This window comes from Morchella importuna (genome assembly GCF_003444635.1).
Source record: "Morchella importuna strain M04M26 chromosome Unknown Morimp01GS012, whole genome shotgun sequence".
Lineage (NCBI taxonomy): Eukaryota > Fungi > Ascomycota > Pezizomycetes > Pezizales > Morchellaceae > Morchella > Morchella importuna.
The window spans coordinates 832956-853007 of NW_025763409.1; the positions used below are offsets into that span (position 1 = coordinate 832956).

Genomic DNA, 20052 nt, shown 5'->3' on the forward strand with positions numbered 1-20052 from the left:
GGGATAAATTTCAACGAGCTGTAACCACCCCCCTGGCTTCAGGATACTATGTTTGTCAGACAGATTTATCATACAAGGCCTGTTCCACCAACAGTTCAATAAAGCTATTGAATCTCAGGTGGACTGATTATGGAACTTGATCAAGCCTTTACTTGGGGCATCCCAGAACTGCTCATAAACTTACCGAACACAGTCCTTAACATATGATGACCATCGATCCTTTTTGATACCACCCATAACATCTCGGGATTGGATAAAGTCAAACTCGTTTGTTTGGAATGTGAAAGGTTGATTCAAATCATCGATCTTTATTTTACGGTAAGTACACCTAGTCAGTCACTTTGAGGTTTTCTTCTTTTTTCTTCTCTTGATTAGCTTCAGTTAACCAAAGATTACTTACTTGAAGCCACAAGTTTGTAGGCGTTTCTTCTGGCATCATATGTGGGCTAATGTCAACACCAATAACCTAGCACTCGTTGTTAGAACAGGCTAATTTTATCAACGATCTGGCTTGTTTAGCTGGGGTCGGACTTCACAATTCGAATATCTTTCAGCGGCCTCTACTGCCCATGCAGCAGAACCAAAACCACAGTCCAGAATTTTCTGAGGATTGTTGACGGGTGGAAATATTAATCTATTGTCGAAAACGAGCTTGAATACGTTATGCACTCTATCAAGCCTTTCTCTCTCGTCCTAGACAAATTTCAGCATAGAATTAACACAGTTACGGCTAAACACTTGAAAGGTTATAACTGGGAGTACCTCATCGACGGGGGAGAAAGACGTCCCATTCTCCAGAGCCCATTGCTGGTACAGCCGTCCATTGATCTCGATCGTTGTTCTGTAAACGGGGTCAAGCGACCAAGTTTCAAACTCAGGGTTGCTTTGGTCGATATCTGAGCCACTACTACAAAATCATTCACACAAATGAGAAAGGATAGAATAAGCAAAGGGGAAGGAGAGCTTTGCTATACCTCATTTTACTGTTGTTCTGGCCTGGGTTGGATTTGGATTCTACGAAACCGAAAATTGCCGGGGAACGCTGGATATATTTGCAAAATCCTGTTGAATACTGTGTTCTACTGGATTGGTGCTGCTACCGACTTGCTGGACGTGGTGGAAAAAGGGCACGACAACACCGCTAGTTAAAAGAGCACACGCACGCACATAGAACAACACAACACGGGGCCATCAAAGGTATGAGAAAAGTCGGGGATTGGCACCCCCGTCCAGACTGCAGCAACAATCGTCTTATAGCCTTTCCTGCATTCTTGTGACCCAACCGTTCGGGCATGCATATCTTGGTTGGGTTGCCGCGATAACCCCGGTCTTAGTTTTATGGTGTCTGTTCTCACTATGGTACTACCCGTTACGGAGAGAACTTCAAACCGTGGAATTGGGAATTGATAATTCCAAAGACTTGAGCTAGCACCTGTTTCAAGGGATCTTTGTATGAAGAAGAACCGAGGACCCGTTTCCGCTTGTCCTGTCGTTAGCCTCACATTTTCATGCTTGCCTTACTCCGGGAAAAAACGGTGTCTGTGCGCAAGGGCGGACGAGCCCCCCGCGTGGAAAAGTCAGTAAAGGTAAAGTATGCATTGGAGAGATCTAGAGGGAAGTCTGTGCCGACACTGAGGGTTACTGACTTGCGGCATATTAATGGGAGGGGGAAGAGAGACAGGCGGTCTTTCTTTTGTTCTTGACGTTTCTGAAACAACATGGAAAGAGAAAAAAAGTACCCTCCTCTCGTTGAATATCGAGAAATCAACATAACTTCAATTCACATACATGTCTCCGCTGTAGAAGGTGTGGAGAACCCCTTTCGAGTGGACCAAGCTGCTGGTTCAGAAACTTGGGTGGTGGCCCCGATCCAAGACCGGGGTCTCGGGATGCCTCATTCCACCTTGACACCCTCATTGTCGTAACAGGTAGAAAGTCGCCCTGAGATCAGATGTTGCACAGTCATCTCCGCGGCTTCGCATGTCTCTCTTACTTACTCCACTTCTTCCAATGGCTTCCCGCCAATTTGGTAGCGAAGAATTCTGGGCTTTTCGATATCCTTTTTGAGTTGTGTGCGCACAGTCCTCTAAAACTAAGCATTCTCATCTTTTTAAAGCGTGTCGGAGAAATTTTTCGCACGAGGCCTAACCACAGGAATGTTCCATAGGTTCGACGCCTTCGGGCATTGCCGTCACTCGGGATCTTAACGTCAGTATCTTTTGATTTATTTGATTTGGGAGTTTTTATCTGTCACTGTTGACTGGATTGATACTTGCTTGACCTGCAAAGTCTCATCTTGATTTTGAGCATAATACGACAACGAACATTAAAATTAAATAAAGAAGCAAGGACGGAGCATTGTCAATATTCGTCCATGTCTAGGATGTTAGATCTCCCATGTCTGACCCTGAGCGTTCTCAAAGTGTTCGGCACCACGCTACACAAGTCTGTGAAACACGCTTTCGACACCGGGCACGTAATATATATTACGACACGTGCAGTGGTTTATGTATTTGGGACGGTTCGCTTCCCGGATAGGTAATGGCTCAAATTAGATACCTTTCATATGAGCAATATTTCCTGCAAGACCTCTAAATCCAGAGATCGATGAAGGCAATTCCAGATGAGGCGAGACAATCAAACGATAAAAACGATAGCATTAATGATAATCAAATCTACCTTCAGTCCCGATGTGCACACATATATGCCTTAGAGAAATTCTCTAGGCAGCTACTAAGTCTGTGTCGCGAAGGGCCGGTGCGCATTGTGTGATCTACCATTCATGTCGAAGTTGCTATTGAGTGCCCTAACACAACAGGCTCAGGATATCGGCTGCATACTTTTATGTTTTCAAAGGAAGGAATGTCGATGACTCGTACATACACGTTTCTTCGGACAAAACATCCAAAAGCTTGGGGCAACCTGGAACTATTCCAATTCCCTCACCCGTCTTGTAGAAACACGACCTAATGGACGATACTTTCGTCATTGAGGCAGCGAGTGCAGGGGTCATATAATGCTCTAATCTAGCGAGCAGGTCGTAGCCTCAACCAGCCCGGCCCTTTTACACCATCTTCCCATATAGTATAACTTCACCAATGAGATCCTACCCCGATCTGCCGTTAGGGGCCCATGTTTATATCGGGGTCTTAAGTCAGTATAGGTCTTGTACAATAAAGTAGTCTTACCTAACTATCTTTAATATATAACCCAGGGCCCGATCAACGAATAGGATTTGCAATTTGGCGTTCAATCATCTAAGGGTGGTAGGGTATGTGCCCCAGAGTTCGCTGCCGGTTCTATGGAGTCTAGGCGGGCCAAATTGTACTGGGTGATCCTTGTACGACGGTACGAAAAAGTGATAATACCCGTTTTATTTAATTGGTTTTTCCTTTCTGCATGTCTGCCCCTGGATCCTATTTCTGCATTCTTTCCTCAACCAGGAGCTAACCTTTCTTTCTAAGCCCTCTTTGGAAATCTTATCTCTCGTCACAATATACCTATCTTAGGAACTAGAACTTGGAGCTGAGAGGCCTATGGGGTTCTCCTCGCTTTCCGTTTGCCGGATTCTTGAAGACCACGCGGACCTGTCACGTGTCCCCTATAGATTGAATACATGTAACTTCTGTAGGTGACCACAAAATCTTTGCATACAAAAGATGGGGTCCATGCCTTGATCTATAGCCGGAAGGTAGTCATTGGCTCTCAATTTTATCCACACATAGTTCAAACAAGCAGGGTCTTACTCAAAGGCAGATCAACCTCACGTCGACTTTATTCGCCTTGTGAGTTTTGTCACATTTTATTCGAGGTGCTTTTGGGTCTTGATTGTGAGAGGACCATTGACCACATGATACTTCCAGGTCAGTATAGGGAGAGAAAGGGGCAGGTTGTGACCCAATGTCGCACGATTGATTACCGACAGAACCTATCCGTCTACAAGTGTCACTTCTGTTCTTTTAGTGGAATATATGTCTGAGTATCTGAGTAGAGATATAATCTTTAGTTATAAATTCCGAATAATATGGAAGACTTCCCTACGAACCCAATAATCCCCTCTTCAACTTAGAGGAACTACTAGGCACTTATCTCAATAAAAAAAAGAGGGGAAGTTTGCAATTCATGTCAGCCCGAGTTTTCCCTGAGGATTAGACTAGACATCTGTACGCCAAGTACGGGAAGCATTGAACCTTCTGCAGGTGGTTTCTGAAGAGTTTTTCTGCATATACCGATTGGGCGAGCTTTATGAGAGACGCATGCCGGGTCAAAGGTCTCTGGGGAACCGCACGATGACGTGATCTAAAGCAATTGTTGCTGTTATTTAGCTGGGAAACACCTTGAAATATCTGCAAGATGGATGTCATTGAATACAAACCCCTTCGGACCGACTAAGCTGAAGTGAGGTCGGGCTCCGAAAGACCTAGGCCTAGCACATCGTTGGTGGCTTTCAAAATCAGAATGAAATGCAATATCCCTTAAACTTCAATTAAGGACAGAATATAAATCTTCTAGGTCAATAAATATGTAACTATTTTCAAAAACCAGACGAACATGAGGAATTTTTATCGACATCAGCCACGTAACACCCTCATTTAAGATTAGGGGGGGAAGTGGCAAATACTTCCATTTCACTTGTTGGAAAATCCCTGATAATTGGCTATGCAAATTTCGCATGCGTATTTTACCCCGTGCTACTTTTAGGACCGCTTAAACGCTGAGAAATTTGGTGTTACTCAAATGTTTATCTTTATGGGGCTGCTTAATGACTAACCTGTATTTAGAAGCTCGAAGAGACTATGGTCCAAGATCCCGCGATCACCGACGGGGGTCAAATGTCAACTCATCTACCGCTTTTTTAACATATTGAGGCTAGAGTCCGACATCACGTCTGCTGATTTACCTACATAGACACAAGTCAGAACAATTTATTACCTTGCAGTTGACGGTGGGGCCACTCTCCGGTTCGCCATGTATAAAGGTGGCGGACCACTCGATTCGGTGGCTCCTCTCAAGTAGTGGAATTTGAACCATCGGAAAATCTGAAACACTTTAACGTAAAAGCATGGTCGATTGACCAGATACCCAACCTAATAAAATGTGCTGAGTTATATTCGAGGTTAGCTTCCATGTTCGTTTTTTTGTATTAGGCCGGTGCTGCTCAAATTTACTACTCCAGGTCATGCGTACGCGCCAAACCGCCTTTATATCGACTTTCTCCCAAGCCGTTACATATTAAGCTTAGTTCCATTCACATAACCTTCTAGATGATTTGCATTAGGGCATCTCTGTACGACTTTGGTAACCTCGCGGCAGTTCAACTTCGACATGCTTGCTGCCGGGAGTCGTGTTATATTTTACAAATATAGAATAGGTATGACAACGTGAGAGACTCAGGAATACTGATTATCATAGCTATTTATCGCAGGACCGAGGGAAATTACGCGCATATATTCCTTTATACTTTTCCATCAGTTACTATATTCTCGACACTCCTCTCGTCTCCAATTCGGTGGACACCCAAAATCACCAATTTACAGAAAAAATACATAATGACCATGACCAGCTTGAAGGGAAGTTCGAAAGCTCAACATACCCCCTCACCTGCGATTATGACATCATGGTATTTTGTATGACTTTGAATTTACATCTTAATTTGTTGATTGACTCACTTTAAGCCATAGATTCATCAACCCCTCGGCTCAGTAAACACGGCGTTTTTCTTTAAGGCGTGGCGTCTACGCTTTGAAGTCCACACACCGTTTCAAAATCCTGTTTCCATAATCAATATGACGCTTTTTTCCATCACTCAAGTGGCTTGAAGTAAGGCAGACTTACCAGGGCCCGGTCTGGCCTGGCCTGGCCTGGCGTGGTGGTGGTGGGGTGAAGTTGATTGAAGCTTTGGCATCGTCTGAGACCAACCCGGTAACAGGTCATTTCATGTCTGATCTACGCATGACCGGATCGGACCATCGATTGCTCATCGGATTTTAACGAATTAGGAATCGGCGCCCGAGCACCGACTTTGTAGGTGCCAGCATGTTGCAGCCAGTGCAATAGAGCCGGGGTAGAGAGACGGGCTCCCGGGACGTGTTGGGGTGATTATTCTGCGGTTTACTTTCGGGATAACAGGGTATGATGCTGCTGCTATCTGTTCCAGAAAGGAGGTCAAAGCAAAGCCGGAGCTTGAAGTTGAAGCACAACGGATTCTCTTGAAGTACTCATTTTGCTAAAACTTGAACTTCTTTATAGGCATAACTAGAATAACATCGCACAGTGGGAAATTTGGGAACAATTAGAAACCCAATCAATGATTTTATCGATTTTGTGGGTGGTATCCCAGCTGCAGTCCTCAGGAATCAAAAGGCGATCTGTTTACCGGCAGATCTGCAACAAATTTCTCCAGCCGATCGGATACGACAGTTTGGTATTTGATGTTACCAGCCACTTGGGTCGCCATCTCTCGACCCGGCGAATTACCCTTAAAGCGATAGATCACCGGTGCTATCACCATAGTATAGTAGGTTCCTTTCAATTGAAGAGAATAAAAATTCCAACAGAAGTTGGTTTATGTTGACTTCGCTGTTCGGGCTGGTAGGGGTTCCGGGACTTTTCCCTGTTTTCGACAGGCTCTCTGGATGCGGCTTGCAGGAAAAGAAACACGCATAAATACCCAGCTCTCAATGCCTTTTCCTCTATGTGGGATGACTGAGACACGGGCCTGGATACCTCTTGTGTCTAGTTTTACATCGATCATTGGTTGTTTGTTACGTGTTTACTATTTTGGAAGCGAGGACATCTACTTGGAGCTGCCCTCCTACCCAATGACAGGTAGTTGAACTATAGCGCCCAAACCGTCGGAAATCGTTCCCCAAGAACACAATTCCGAACCGTCTGGCCGGGTAGGCGTATCAAAATTGTTTCAGTTCCCCCTTAACAACCAACTGTTGCGCCAACACCCCTGGTTGTATGGAGTTGTTTAGCCTTGTACCTACAATCATGCATCATTCAAAATCACCAGGTCCCATCAACTAAAGGTGTGCCCCCACTCAGGACAGCTTCCATGAGAAAGTACCAGCTCGGGACGGCCCGCATTGTGGGGGCTCGCAGATAAAATTAAAGGGATAGGGCTACCTATTCGTAATTCGAGTAGGTAGTCCACCGGGAAAATCCGTGGAAAATATCAGCTCGGTGCTTTTTGTGGACATTCGGGTACACCCTAAATCTGCTTAACGGCAAGGGACACGAAGGCATCGCTGTGGATATAATTCTAGGTAGTATGCTGATTTGGTCAGAAGAAAACGGTTGAAGCTCTTTGACCACACATTTCGGCCTCAGCACATGTACCAAGGAACAGGCCATTGAATCCCGCATGATTGCATCGCCTTAAATTATCTCCAAGGACCTAGTACATGGGCGGCCAATATAGTTAGTCGCACAAATACAATTCATTTCATTGATGCACGGAAAGTTCTTGGCTTCTAGCTCTAAACCTCGAAAGACTAGTATTAGCGGAAGTGATGGTTTCACACACGCGTTGCAACTGGTGGTTGCTTAGACACTTATCCTGGCCCTTTCTCAACCGCTCTGTCGGGAATTATGACCCATGAACTCATGAAGTATCACTCGCAAGATATAGTACGGCCTCGCTGGGACTGGTCCGAGCATTGGAAGCGCGATACACTATTTGCGGATCTCTCATTGGTCATGAAACGATGCTGAAATCGACTATCACGACTCTGTAAGGTTACATTCTTGCCAAATTTTTTCTTGTGTCCAGCGAACCTATTCTCCCTGATATGGAAGAGTCGCAACGACTTCATCTCGCCAAATAGCCATCAAAATTCATGAAGTTTTAGGGCCGTTGTTTCATAGCACTCCTATATTTCCGGATGTAGAAGAAGCAGCTGGACACAGAAAAAAAAATTGGCAAGTACTTCCCTCGCATCGTGAGACTGATATACTAGTAATAGCCGATACCTACATAAAAATAAAAAGAAAGTACTGGTAGAATTTTATAATTAATGGCTCACTTAAAAAAGGGCCTGTATCGGCACTACCCTTCATTATATATCCCGTCTAGGGTCTAGCCTGGGGGACATAAGAACATGTGCCGCTAAGACTTGAATGGAATACATTTACTCGCAAGCTTCCCTCTCTTTAAATCAAACTGCGCTATGAATCCAGTAATAGCTTTATCTGCACGTTCTCCCTGTTGTTTCCAGTATGTTGTTTACTTGACATCAAGAAACTAATGGATACTATCAGTAATCTCCAACCGGTACTACAATAGATTAATTCAGATCAGTGTATGCAAACCAGTGCCTGGAAAGGGGAGGCACATCTTCGTCATATCATGGCGACCCTGCCTGTGTTTGAGTGATATTTTGTGATCTTGAGTAATATTTGTCCGTTACTGAAGACTCTGAGGCTCACGGTCGGATATTCGGTTATCTGCTTTACAATCTTGGGATATCCGAGAAGCTCCCCTATAAAAATTGTTTGATTGGTGCGGGTGAACTTGCCCTTTAGGGACTAGCTTTGGCTCTACAGAGCTAAATACTACGAGCGTCTAGTACTTATTAGTAGGGAATTCCAATCGAGCAAGTCCAGTTTCAAATTCCGGATCGGTATATCATAGCCTTTTTCTTCAGGGTATGCGTCGTCTACACATCCATGGACTGCCATGGGATGGTGTGATATCGGTCATTGACGATAGGCCAACAAGGGTGATGGTCCTGAGATAAATCTCTAGAGTACATTCCTCTTCTGCAATATCGGGGCTAACTGAATACAAGTATCAGGGTTCTCCGCTCACGACAACCGGGGCATCGAATTCGACTTTAGTGTGATTATTCCATTGAGTAGAATGATTGAATTTTTGACTGGATACATAAGTAAGTGATCGAGGCCTATTTTCTATTTAGCATAATAGGACTGTACATGCATGTATTGGGTTAGAACCACATGGTATCTTAACGATTTTCGTATTAAAATTAAACCGCGCGATTACCGCATCATCAAATCTCACTCAGCTCTAGGTACGTGGATTATTGGGGGGATTGGGACACGGTAAAAGTAGGAATTGATGAAGGAGTGCCTTATGTGCGTCATGGAAAGCTTGAGTACATTGAAGGATTGCTTGCCCGAGTTTGCGACACTGTCGGAAGAAAAAAATAGATTTTGGGAGAAGTACTGTTGTGCCGACCTGTTTATTAGGAACAATATTATTTATTTTGTTGTTGACAGCATGCGCTAATAGCTCAGTTGGGAGAGCGTCAGACTGAAGTTAACACTCAGTCAAATAATCTGAAGGTCACCCGTTCGATCCGGGTTTGGCGCATATATTCAATATCTTTTTTACCGCATGTTCCCGCGCCTTCATGCACCTATAAAGATCTAGGCTAGAGCATGCCGCTCAGGAGGTATCATGGGTTACACGGTTGCGAAATGGGCCACCGACCAAAATGTTCCCGCGGGTGGTTGAAATTTGAGCATGCTCCACGAACGTTTTAAAACGGAGATTGTGATGTTCCTGATTATTTTTATCACTTGTTAAGGGCGGTATATCTCGGCGATTAATTTTTGCTTGCAAGCTGAAGTGCGTGCCAATAATAAATATCGAGTGATCATACATGATTGATGTGCCCGATCAAATGTAAAGAATTGCAAAGTAGAGTTAGCGGCCTATTTGAGTCAAGAAGAATAAATTAATATTCGCATGATATTCCTTATTCCACGCAATGCAGAAACGCTATGCGCTCAGAAGTCGCGATCACATCAGATAGTACAGCGCAAAATGCTTCGCATGGTCTCTGCCTGTATTATCCTATCAGACAGGTAGATGCCAATTCACACATAACCCCCATGCATAAGTCTCACTAAAGGCCCATCCCTCAACTTGCGTGACAGGCTTCAACATCCGGCTGGATCGGTTGACTCTTGTGAGCTCACCAGAAGAGGAAATCGATCATGGTATCAACAATCCGCCTTGCCAAGTGCATAGATAGTGTCCTCAACACCTGCGAATCCCTAAGCTGGCTCCCACGATCCCTCACCAATATCGGTTGCGATAGTCGCTCGCTTATATGTGGCTCTACTCTACATCCGGAATCTATGCCAAGGCATTGCCTTCCTGCAACTAGTAGATGTCGGAGATTGATAACCCCTAGCTACATAACCTATTGCATTCTCGGGAAGCTTTGGCTCCGTGCAAAAAAAGGTGAAACATTGAAGAGGGTGGGGGAACGAAGGTCCCGTGGTGCTTCTTCTAATCAGGTGTGGTCTAGGCTAGGCCTCGTAGGCCAAAGTCTGGGTTTCAAGGGTGGGCCCGAGTGATAGTCGTGATTAAAGGGTGTCAAGTACTGGAGAATAGCCATTTTTAGATGCTGGCTTCTGGCAATGATCGAAGTGGTGAATACGGTGAATACGGGCGGGTTTGTGCTCGGACTAATATGTCAGGAGCGTAATAGCATGAACTGCAGGAATATTGCGCCTCGATGGCTCGGGGCCTTTGGCTGAAATACGAGTTTCAGCCTTATGACGACGACAGTCAGTGATGATTCTACTTATGGAGTAGAGAATTACCGATGTCTATGTATTTTTATTAACATAAAGCGATTAATTATGCCGTAGAGAAAATGCGGCTAGTGTCAGACTTGTCGTCATCGCATTAACAATCGATTAGCTCGGGTTACATCTATTAAAAACTGATATTTAGTAACAATATCCCTTTAGTATTTCTCAGAGAGATATATAATAGAAATAACCTGTGTAGCTTTCTAATATCCATTAACGAGAGTGTACTATGAGCCTTACGGCTCATACTGGGGTGATGAGTGAGTGAAAAGAAAGCCAGTACGGGATATTAGAATGTTCTCTAGAGAGGTAATTTTTGCCTAGTATCAATCTACAAAAAGGCTATTATGCTAAGAAGTTACTTCTTATATTCAAATTAATAGAATGTAGCTATAGAAGAATGAAATTTGGGTATTCCGTCTGCTCAGTCATACTACTCTATAGCGAGTGACCATGTAGGAATCCTGGGTATCAAACTCGTACATTCTGTCGAAGTAATTAACTGTTGGTCTCGCTGCCTCCGTGCCTTTTGGCTGATTCCTTCAAGTTCTTCGATCCTCCCTTGAGGGTCTATCGTCGTATCGTTAGAAGCGACTGGAAATTTATCTAGAAGGAGGCAAGAATTACAAAAACCTTATCTGAATAAAGACACACTTCGAATTCTTATTTAAGCCTTATGAAGCATTGAAACATGCTTACTTAGTATCGGTGACTTATTATAGCCATAACTGTCAGGTTGCATGCAATTAATGAATTAAACAAAAAAAAAAAAAATCGCTGACTTATTTGAGTCGTATACGTAGAAAAGTCTTTATAGCCTCCCCTTCCGAATAAGGGTTTTACAAGCCTTGGGTGAGGATTGCACTTTTGATACTTTCTCCGCCATAATAAGTTAAGTACTCCAGGGAAATGGCGCGGAGATTTACTTGTAATTGGGGTTGTTATAGTTGTAAACCGCAAGAGTCGGGAATTCTTCGTCAAATCAATAAATACTGTCTTTGAGTATAAACTACCGTGTTCGTTCATAGAATGTTGAAAACTGGGCATCCCGTCCGCTCTGCCATACATAAACAACATATCGCTTAGTCAGTACTGCAGTGGGTGACCATGTGGGAATCCTGAGTAACGAACTCATCCTTAGCTTTTGTTTTTACTTACTCAGCATTGGTTCTGACCTCTGGGATATTTGAGGTTCCTATAGTTCTGAACTCTTAAACCTACGGTACCGTCGGAATGGGGGAAAAAAACAAGCGTTTAGTAACGATTTACTCCGAATCGGCCTTAATTAAGCGTTTTTTCGTGATTTAATGGTTATTTTGATATAAGCCTCTATTTTGTGTAATGGTTTGTCGAAAGGAAGGCTTATATATGTCTTATTTTATCTATACATATTTAAAATAGATAATAGTTATTAAACCCTTATACCAGACCTCTCCTGCCCACCAAATAAGACTTTTTGGAGGATAAGGATTATATAACGCTTAAAAATTCGAGTTTTACTAGCATTTTATCGGCTCTCTACCCTGTATATTACTTCCAGGACTACAATCTCAGTTCTCCCATGGCTCAGGGGGTAGCATGAGGCACATGCTACCTGCAAGGCTCCGGGTTCGGCTCCTCTATTTTGCATTTTTCGCTATCATAGACATAATCATTACTATCAAATAATCGTTTTTTGTAGCTAATAATTATCCATTCCATGAGCTTATTAAGCAATTAAACAAAAAATAAGCGTCATCCATTAATAATCGTTAAATAATGATTATATAACGATTATATGACCCTTATATAACGATTGTTTTTTTTACCCATCCCGGCTGTAAAGTACGTCTGGTTCCTTGCAACCGCGATGAGAAGTTTGAAAGCTAGAATTAGGTGTGAATACCTTGGCACCTGGATGAACTCGCACGTCGATCTAGGAGTGACTTTATGTGCGTATGCTGAAGGGCGAGAGAAACTCATCCAATCTGTTGAAAACACCCCTAGCCCTGGCTTTCAATGATCCCTCACCCAATTACATGCAACTTAAAGTTGGATAGGTTCGTAAGTTTAAGATTCTGAAACTACTTGAACGTTCTTGGCCGTGGGATGGCTGGAATTGGAACAAGCAGAGCTTCTCTTTCGTACTAGCTAGTTAGGCTGTAGTGAGGCATTTTGTAGGGAGCTCTTAGTAATGAGAGATGAAGACAGTGTGTTAAAGGCAACTAGCTAGATTAGGTCAAGGCCACATAGCTAGTACATGTAACTATAATTAGAGGAGGAGGACCGAGACTTGAATGGACATCAGTAACTACTCTATAACGTGCCTACACATTTGCTGCCGGGGGTGATCTTGTGGAGTATTTAGTAGTGGAATGTGGGGGTCGTGCGTGGATTGGGCTGGTTGTAATTGAGTGATCCCTCCGGATCCGTGGTATATTATTACATGGAGCATGGGGGGTCTTGAGGGGTGTTATTTGGGAGGCGGAGTACTAGTATGGTTGCTGTGTCAATTCTGGGTCTCGATGTAGTGCCCCTTGACCCCGATGGGTTTGACTATGATATTCTGGGTTTCACCTGGCGTAGTATATGGTAACTCGTCATGTCATGTAGCTGGAATCACTGGCACGCAAAGTATCAGAGTCACCCCAATTACTCTACAGGGAATTTCCTTTGGGAATGGAGCCAGCTAAATTTAAAAGCATCATTGCCGTTACCTCAACTCGAGCTATATCAGGACTGAAGGGCCGCCTGGAAACGGCATTGCAGCCAACCACCAATCAAAAAAGAAGAATATGAGACGCACATGGCTGGCAATCAAGGATAAAAGAGGAAGGGCTCCAGGAGCGCAAAGAGGCAAAAGATATGAGTTCATTATGTACCCAGGATTCCCACATGGTCGCCCACTGCAGTACTAACTAGGCGATATCGTCAACACAACCCTAGTCACGGATTATGATACGTTTAGGGTTGAGCGTTTGATAGCTTGTGAACGGGAATAATCCACTAAAGATGTGGTCCACGAGGACGAGCATCTTTATTTCCCTGCCTCGAGAGGACATTTAGGTCAATTCTGGGCGCTAACACACTTTTCGCTCTCCCAAATCCAGCCCCCCCCGAGGCGCCGGACTTCGAGGACAGACAACGACAGGGGCCACCGAGGACGAAGCATCTCGAGAACACACCAAACCTCATCCCGAGTGTCCTTGTAGAGTACATTGTTTATAACGTAAAAGAAATAAAACAAATGATGAGTTCGTTACTCAGGATTCCCACATGGTCACCCACTGCAGTACTGACTAAGCGATATGTTGTTTATGTATGGCAGAGCGGACGGGATGCCCAGTTTTCAACATTCTATGAACGAACACGTCGGAAATGGTTGATCTAACGTCTTTCAAGTGGGGGAGAAAGATGATCGAGTGATTTTTCATGATACGAGGTAATATTTCTTCTTGGGATGTTTGCAAAGGCATGGAGCTTGTAGATTATTCCTGGGTAGCTTTCCAAGGAAGTTCTTGGCTGCTATTACCTTGAGGTCCAAGTATGTACTTGTAGAAATGTCAGGATCACGCCGTTATGTGAGGCAACAGAAATTATACGGGCTAACCATGACTCATTGTTGACTGTGAAGGAACCTGTTGGCATAGTAGCTGCTTGACCATGAAAGTGTTAACACTCCACCACTCACTCGGACTGCCTTCGCATCTGGATAGTTGACATAAAAAGGGCAAGTAGCTATGCCAAATCCATCAGCTACAAGTATCGGAGTACTAAGAAGAGCACCTTACTTAGTGGATATTCTAAAAGAAACTACCTTTAGTATTAACACAGTATTTACTGAGTTGCAGCGGATTATCATCCCTATTGACTGTTGTGTCGCCTGTACAGTGTCTTGTAGTCGCCATTGAAGAAACGAATGATATGGCCACCATTGAATGGAGATTGACATTTGTCACACCATTTATGAGAACGAGACCGCCGGGAACATTTATGGGATTGTATGGATCTTAGGTATGGACAATGAGTCTCGATTCACGATCAGGGGGGAGTGGCTGTGGTGTTGTTGATCGATTAATGTCAGATGACATGTACAGGTGAAGTTAGCTATGAATTCCATCATACGTCGATTCTCAGTGGATCAATGTCCATGTCCTCTAAACCGTTACACACGCATGTCTGGCATGTTCGTCGCACGCCAAGAGGTGGACTATGTATGTGTGGCCTAAGAACATGCACGTCATGGCTTAAGTCAGTCACAGACCATCACTCGAGGTGACCCGTCACCAAGTGGGAACCGGGCCCGGTATTTCTGTGCGCTATTAGATTCACCCTCTTCCAGCTCGATCCAGAGAGATTGTATAGTAACTCTACGGGACCTTTTCCGGCAGTACATATACGTTTATTGGGCGCCTCTAGCGGGCGTGCACGGCCCAAGAAATACACCTAGGGTGGACCTGGTACTTAATATACAGACATCCGGCGTATGTCTGAGACGCCCCGCCCCGCCCCCCGCCCCCTGCTCTGGAAATGATTAAATGACCTGAAAACCAAACCCTTTCTATGCTGGATAGTGCAGATATTTACAAAAACTTTGATAAGAGAATCATCCTGTTATTTGCAATCACGTACGTACCGTATCACTATTAAGAGGTATATGTCTGTTATCGATACCAATGTACGCGGCGGATGGACCGATTATCCCCGGCTTTTTCTGCTCAGGGTATGATAACTATTGTGGTGGTTCTCTTCAAGTTCAGCTAGCTAGCTACGACCGACAGCCGGCCGGTGCCCCCGCTAAGCTTAAGAGCTGTGGGGGGTTTCGGTGGCCATGTATGGATGTGGTTACGTCGCGTCGTCGTGGTTGATACACAACGCGCGGGGAGGGGGGGGGGGGGTTTGTTTTGTTAGCTGCGGGCTGCGTTGTGTGCGTGTACGACGTGTGCATAGCTAAATATATGAAATTTTTTCATGATCTGCCGCCTCTAGCTCTGGCTCTGTTGGATGTGCATGTTATGTATGTACATATTGTTTGGGATCGATGTTCTTATATAAGACCATCTACTTGCAGCCTGTTTGGGATGTATAAACTGCATTCGATCTAGATCTACGCATCAAATATGATCCAAGGAAGCTAGAAAATCGCGAGAGTGCTGTCCTTTTTGTTATCGAACTGCTATACACATACTGGAAGAAAAACTAACAACTTTTTATGAAGTAATTGTGGGTGTATCTGGGTGTGATAAGTAGTCATTCAATGGGGGATATGATCATTGGCCCATATATTCTATATCATGTATGTGGGTGGTTGGCCGGGATGGGTTTATATAAGGTATTAGCAATACTTTGCAATGATAGGACACGTGAATGTACAGAGTTCCAGGCGATAGCGGTAATTCAAGGCGAAATGGTTTTTTCTTCTTCTTTTAGAGCAATGATATTCTAGCCACCAGCCCCCAGCACCACAACACAGGTAGCCAACCCGCCAACCCGCCCAAGAAAAACCACCACCAACCACTAACCACCAGACCGCCCGCCCGAAAAGTGCAACCCATCCCATGATCGATCCCCCCATCACATCACCACAAAAACCCACAATAGCTAAACCACTTATTATCCCAGAAAACTAACTAACTACTTAACCACTGGTATCACCCCCCAAACCCGCCCGCACACTACTCATCCACAAGACTCGGCACAATCGCCCTACACACCCTCTCATACTCACAAAACCTCCTCACCCCCTCAGCATCCGCGCCCACATCCCGCGACGTCCAAAACATCGTCCACCCGCTGTCGGGTATCTTATACGTTCCTTTCGCACGCTCGAAATACTACCACACACACACACCCAGTTAGCATCATCCCACCCCTCCCTGCCCACACCCAAGAGAAGAGAAGAGAGAAGATAACATACCCACTTATTAACCATATTCCACCTCCGACTCCGCCACACAATCCCCTCCGCGCGCAGCGCCCCGCTCCGCACGGACTCCACCATCCCCTTAAACACCACGTCCGCCACCCCGCCCGTCCCCTGGCTGCGCTTCAGAACCGCAAACTTGTCGAGATACAGCACGCGTTTCGCTTTCTCCCTTCCCGGCGCGCTGGCGGCGGCGCGGAGGGCGGCGGCTTCGGCCGCTTCGGCGTCGCAGTGTGTGGCCTCTTCGCCGCCGACCACCTCGGAGTCGGAATCGGGGTCGGGGTCGGAATCGGGGTACTCCCACGTAACGATAGCAGCGCCCTCATATTCCCCTGCCACCACCAGCGCCGCTATGTGCCCGTCTACACGCTTCAGATAGTGCTCGAGGTCCAGCCGCTTGCCGAAGCTGTCTTCGACGAGCGCGACGAGTTTTGGAAGGTCGATGGCGGGGTCGGAGAGCTGCACGCCGATGTGAACCGTCAGTGGGATCCCGCGCTTCAGCAGGGTTGTGAGTGTCCCGTGTGGTGCGCCTGCACGGGCAGCGAGGAGGAGGTCAGCGGCTTGTCGGTGAGAAGGTTGTGGATTAGTGGGTTTTTCGTCTTCGTAGGGGCGGCGGCGGCGGTGGTAGTGGCAGCAGCAGCAGCGGCGGCGGCGGCAGCCAGGGAGGGCGTAGTGATTAACGCAGAGCTCGTCGCCGGCAGCATCTCCAGCGCCGTGCGCAGCACATGCAGGTTCCTCGCGTGCGGCGAGTCAGCGGGTAGATGTCCCGTGATAGTATCGTGCTCCTGCGCAAGGTTTATAAACACGTGCGCGCCCGCCGGGCGATCATGCGAGGGTATGCCGCCGAGGGGGTCGAGCAGCACGATCCGCTCGAGCGCCACCCCGTCCTGCGCTGCCAGCAGCGCCGTCAGCGCGAGCAGCAGGTCGTCGCCTGTGGTTGCGGCGTACATGTGTGCCGTGTCCATCGCCAGCGGCGGCAGCACGGGGATGACGCCGCGGGAGAGCGGCGCGAGGAGGAGGTCTGGGGCGGTGATGGTGAGCGTGGTGGGGAGTGGAGGGTGGTGCTGCCGTCGACGCGCCGGGCTCGCCCGCCGGCGGCTTCGATGGCGGAGAGGATACGGTCGCATTGCGCTTCTACGTTCGCCCGCCATTGGCCGAGCTGGGAGGGGGCGGAGGGGGGCGGCTCGTCGAGGATGACGGCGGGGTGGAGGCCGAGGCGGGTGAGCTGCGAGAGGGTGCGGCCGATGCCGTGGAGGGTGGGGGTGTCGATTGTTGTTGCGTCGCGGATCTTGACGATGCCGATGTGCAGGTCGTCGCTGGGCGGGGGCGGGAGGGTGCAGGTAGAGGCGCCGGGCTGCGTGAAGGAGGACTCTTTGAGGTATTTGAGGATGGCGGGGGCGGGGGTGAAGCGCTTTAGGTAGGAGCGGGCTTCGCGCTTGGTGGACGTTGAGGTGAGGACGGAGAGGTAGAGCTCCTAGAGGAGGGGGGGGCGTCAGGGTGTGTGCTGTGCGGTGTGGTGTAGTTGGGTAGGGGCGGGGGGACGAACTTTGTCTGAGGCTTTGTTACGGTGCGGGGGTGGTTGTGGCGGTGGGGCGTGCTGTGGAGGTGCCGGGTTGCGGAGACCTGTGGGGGTTTGTTAGCTTAGGTAGAGAGAGAGAGAGAGAGAGAGAGAGAGGAGAGGGCACATACGGCGGCGCGAGAGACGCTCACGGCGGCATTGACCTTGACGCGGGATGCAGCGGCCGTGAGGGCAGCCATTGCGATGAATTGGTGGTGGTGGTGGGGGGGGGGGGGGAGAAGAGGGGAGAGGGGGGGAGAGGAGAGGAGGGGAGAGAAGAGGAGAGGAGAAGAGAGGAGAGGAGAGGAGAGGAAAAGAGACAGAAGAGAAGAGACAGAAGAGAAGAGACGTTGTGGGCCAATCACATGCACCCCCGATGATTAGCACACGCACTCCTTCACGTCATCCAGCCCGTCAATGATCACGGTGCAGGAACAGCGCTGCAGATGTCAAGATAAGATTTGATTTGTTTACCCCACGCAGAGGCTGATTAGATAGCCGAGGTGCCACGGGTCTGATTAGATTAGATAAGCACATGTAGAGGGAGCCGCGCTAGGGAAATTCTGTTTACAGTTTCTCCTCACGCACGCTGCCCACTCACAGCTCATCGCTCATCGCGCATCCTTCATCGCGCATCACGCATCCTTCATCACCCATCACCCATCACCCATCACCCATCACCCGTCACCCGTCACCCGTCACCCGTCAATCCATCACCTTCATCCCACAACCAAATAAACGACTCTCTCGCCCAGCTGTCGTCAAGCCACCCGTCTTACCTTGCTGTCATCACAGCTTCTCACTCAGGGCAATCAACACTCCAGCTCGTCTACGCAACACATCGCCTCGCTGATCCACACATTCCATCAGCCACTCACGGCCTTCATACAAAGCCCACGACCAACACCAACGGCGCTCCGGCGTCTGATCACCGCGCGCATCTAATCTACACACCAGCCACGACTCACCCATAACACCACCCGCAACCATGCAGCCCCACCGCCCCCAAACCTCCTTCCACACCCCCCCATCTTCCCCCCCTCCCACGCAAGCGTCCCCCCCCCTCCCGCACGCCCTCTCCCCCTCCTCCTCCCACCACCACCACCTCCCCCCGCCCCACCCCCGCCCCACGGCACAAAATCCACGCCGGCCACCGCCCCCCCACCCCCCACCTCACGCACCTCACCGCCTCCTCCCTCCCCCCCGCCCCCACCCCCCCAGCACCCTCCGCCAGCGCCACCTCGCCACCCTCACCACCCTCCTCCACACCGCCCTCTCATCCAACGACCTCCCGCGCGCCGCCCGCGCCTACGCCCTCCTCCTGCGCACACCCACAACCGACATCCGCACCTTCTGGCGCCTCGGCGTCGAACTCCTCCTCCGGCGCAACGAGCCCCAGCGGGCCGTCGAGCTCGTCACGCGCCTCGCGCTCGCGTACCCCTACCAGAAGGGCACCCACGCGCTGCACGCCGCGCTGAACGACGGTGAGTATGGCGGGGAGGAGGGGCGGCTGGCGAGGCCGAGTGTGTTGGAGTTTGTGCCAGCGCTGCTGGAGGTGCTGGTGCTGGTGGGGGAGGAGGAGGGGGGGGCGAGGGGAGGAGGAGGAGGGTGTGGGAGAGGGTGGAGGGGTGGATGGTGGGGCCGCCGTGGGCGGAGATGAGGGTGATGTGGATGTGGAGGGCGGGGGTGGCGGCGTGGTGTGCTGATGGGGCGGAGAGGGGGGGGGAGGAGGAGAGGAGGTGGAGGGGGGAGGAGGAGAGGGCGTGGAGGGGGTTTGTGGAGCGGGGGGGAGTGGTGCCGGGGGTGGCGAGGAGGGGGGCGGGGGCGGGGGGAGTGATGAGGAGGAGGAGGGGGAGGGGGAGGAGGAGGTGGTGGTGGTGGTGGGGTAATGGGTTGTGGTGGTGCTTAGAGTTGTTGAGAGTTAATAAACCCATTCTCTGAGGATTCCGCTTTCGATCTGGGGTCCTAGCACCGTTTTTACACACCACACACACACACACACACACACAGTATCCTT

General features: G+C 48.1%; 3 protein-coding genes across 3 annotated transcripts; 2 read left to right on the forward strand and 1 right to left on the reverse strand.

The window, feature by feature from the left end:
• Nucleotides 1-5325: 5325 nt before the first annotated feature.
• Nucleotides 5326-6709, forward strand: LAJ45_04870 (uncharacterized protein; the record flags this gene model as incomplete). Its single annotated transcript, XM_046114446.1, has 9 exons — nucleotides 5326-5371; nucleotides 5473-5509; nucleotides 5564-5627; nucleotides 5682-5747; nucleotides 5812-5929; nucleotides 6000-6024; nucleotides 6158-6214; nucleotides 6514-6517; nucleotides 6596-6709. The coding sequence occupies 9 exons, from the start codon at nucleotides 5326-5328 to the stop codon at nucleotides 6707-6709; spliced, it is 531 nt and encodes a 176-aa protein (XP_045972472.1).
• Nucleotides 6710-16229: 9520 nt separating this feature from the next.
• Nucleotides 16230-18235, reverse strand: LAJ45_04871 (uncharacterized protein; the record flags this gene model as incomplete). Its single annotated transcript, XM_046114447.1, has 6 exons — nucleotides 16230-16388; nucleotides 16472-16936; nucleotides 17014-17498; nucleotides 17597-17951; nucleotides 18024-18100; nucleotides 18163-18235. 6 exons carry the CDS (start codon nucleotides 18233-18235, stop codon nucleotides 16230-16232), a joined length of 1614 nt encoding a protein of 537 aa, XP_045972473.1.
• A 788-nt stretch (nucleotides 18236-19023) lies between these two features.
• Nucleotides 19024-19695, forward strand: LAJ45_04872 (uncharacterized protein; the record flags this gene model as incomplete). The annotated part of the gene is made up of 1 exon (XM_046114448.1): nucleotides 19024-19695. The coding sequence occupies one exon, from the start codon at nucleotides 19024-19026 to the stop codon at nucleotides 19693-19695; it is 672 nt and encodes a 223-aa protein (XP_045972474.1).
• Nucleotides 19696-20052: the final 357 nt, after the last annotated feature.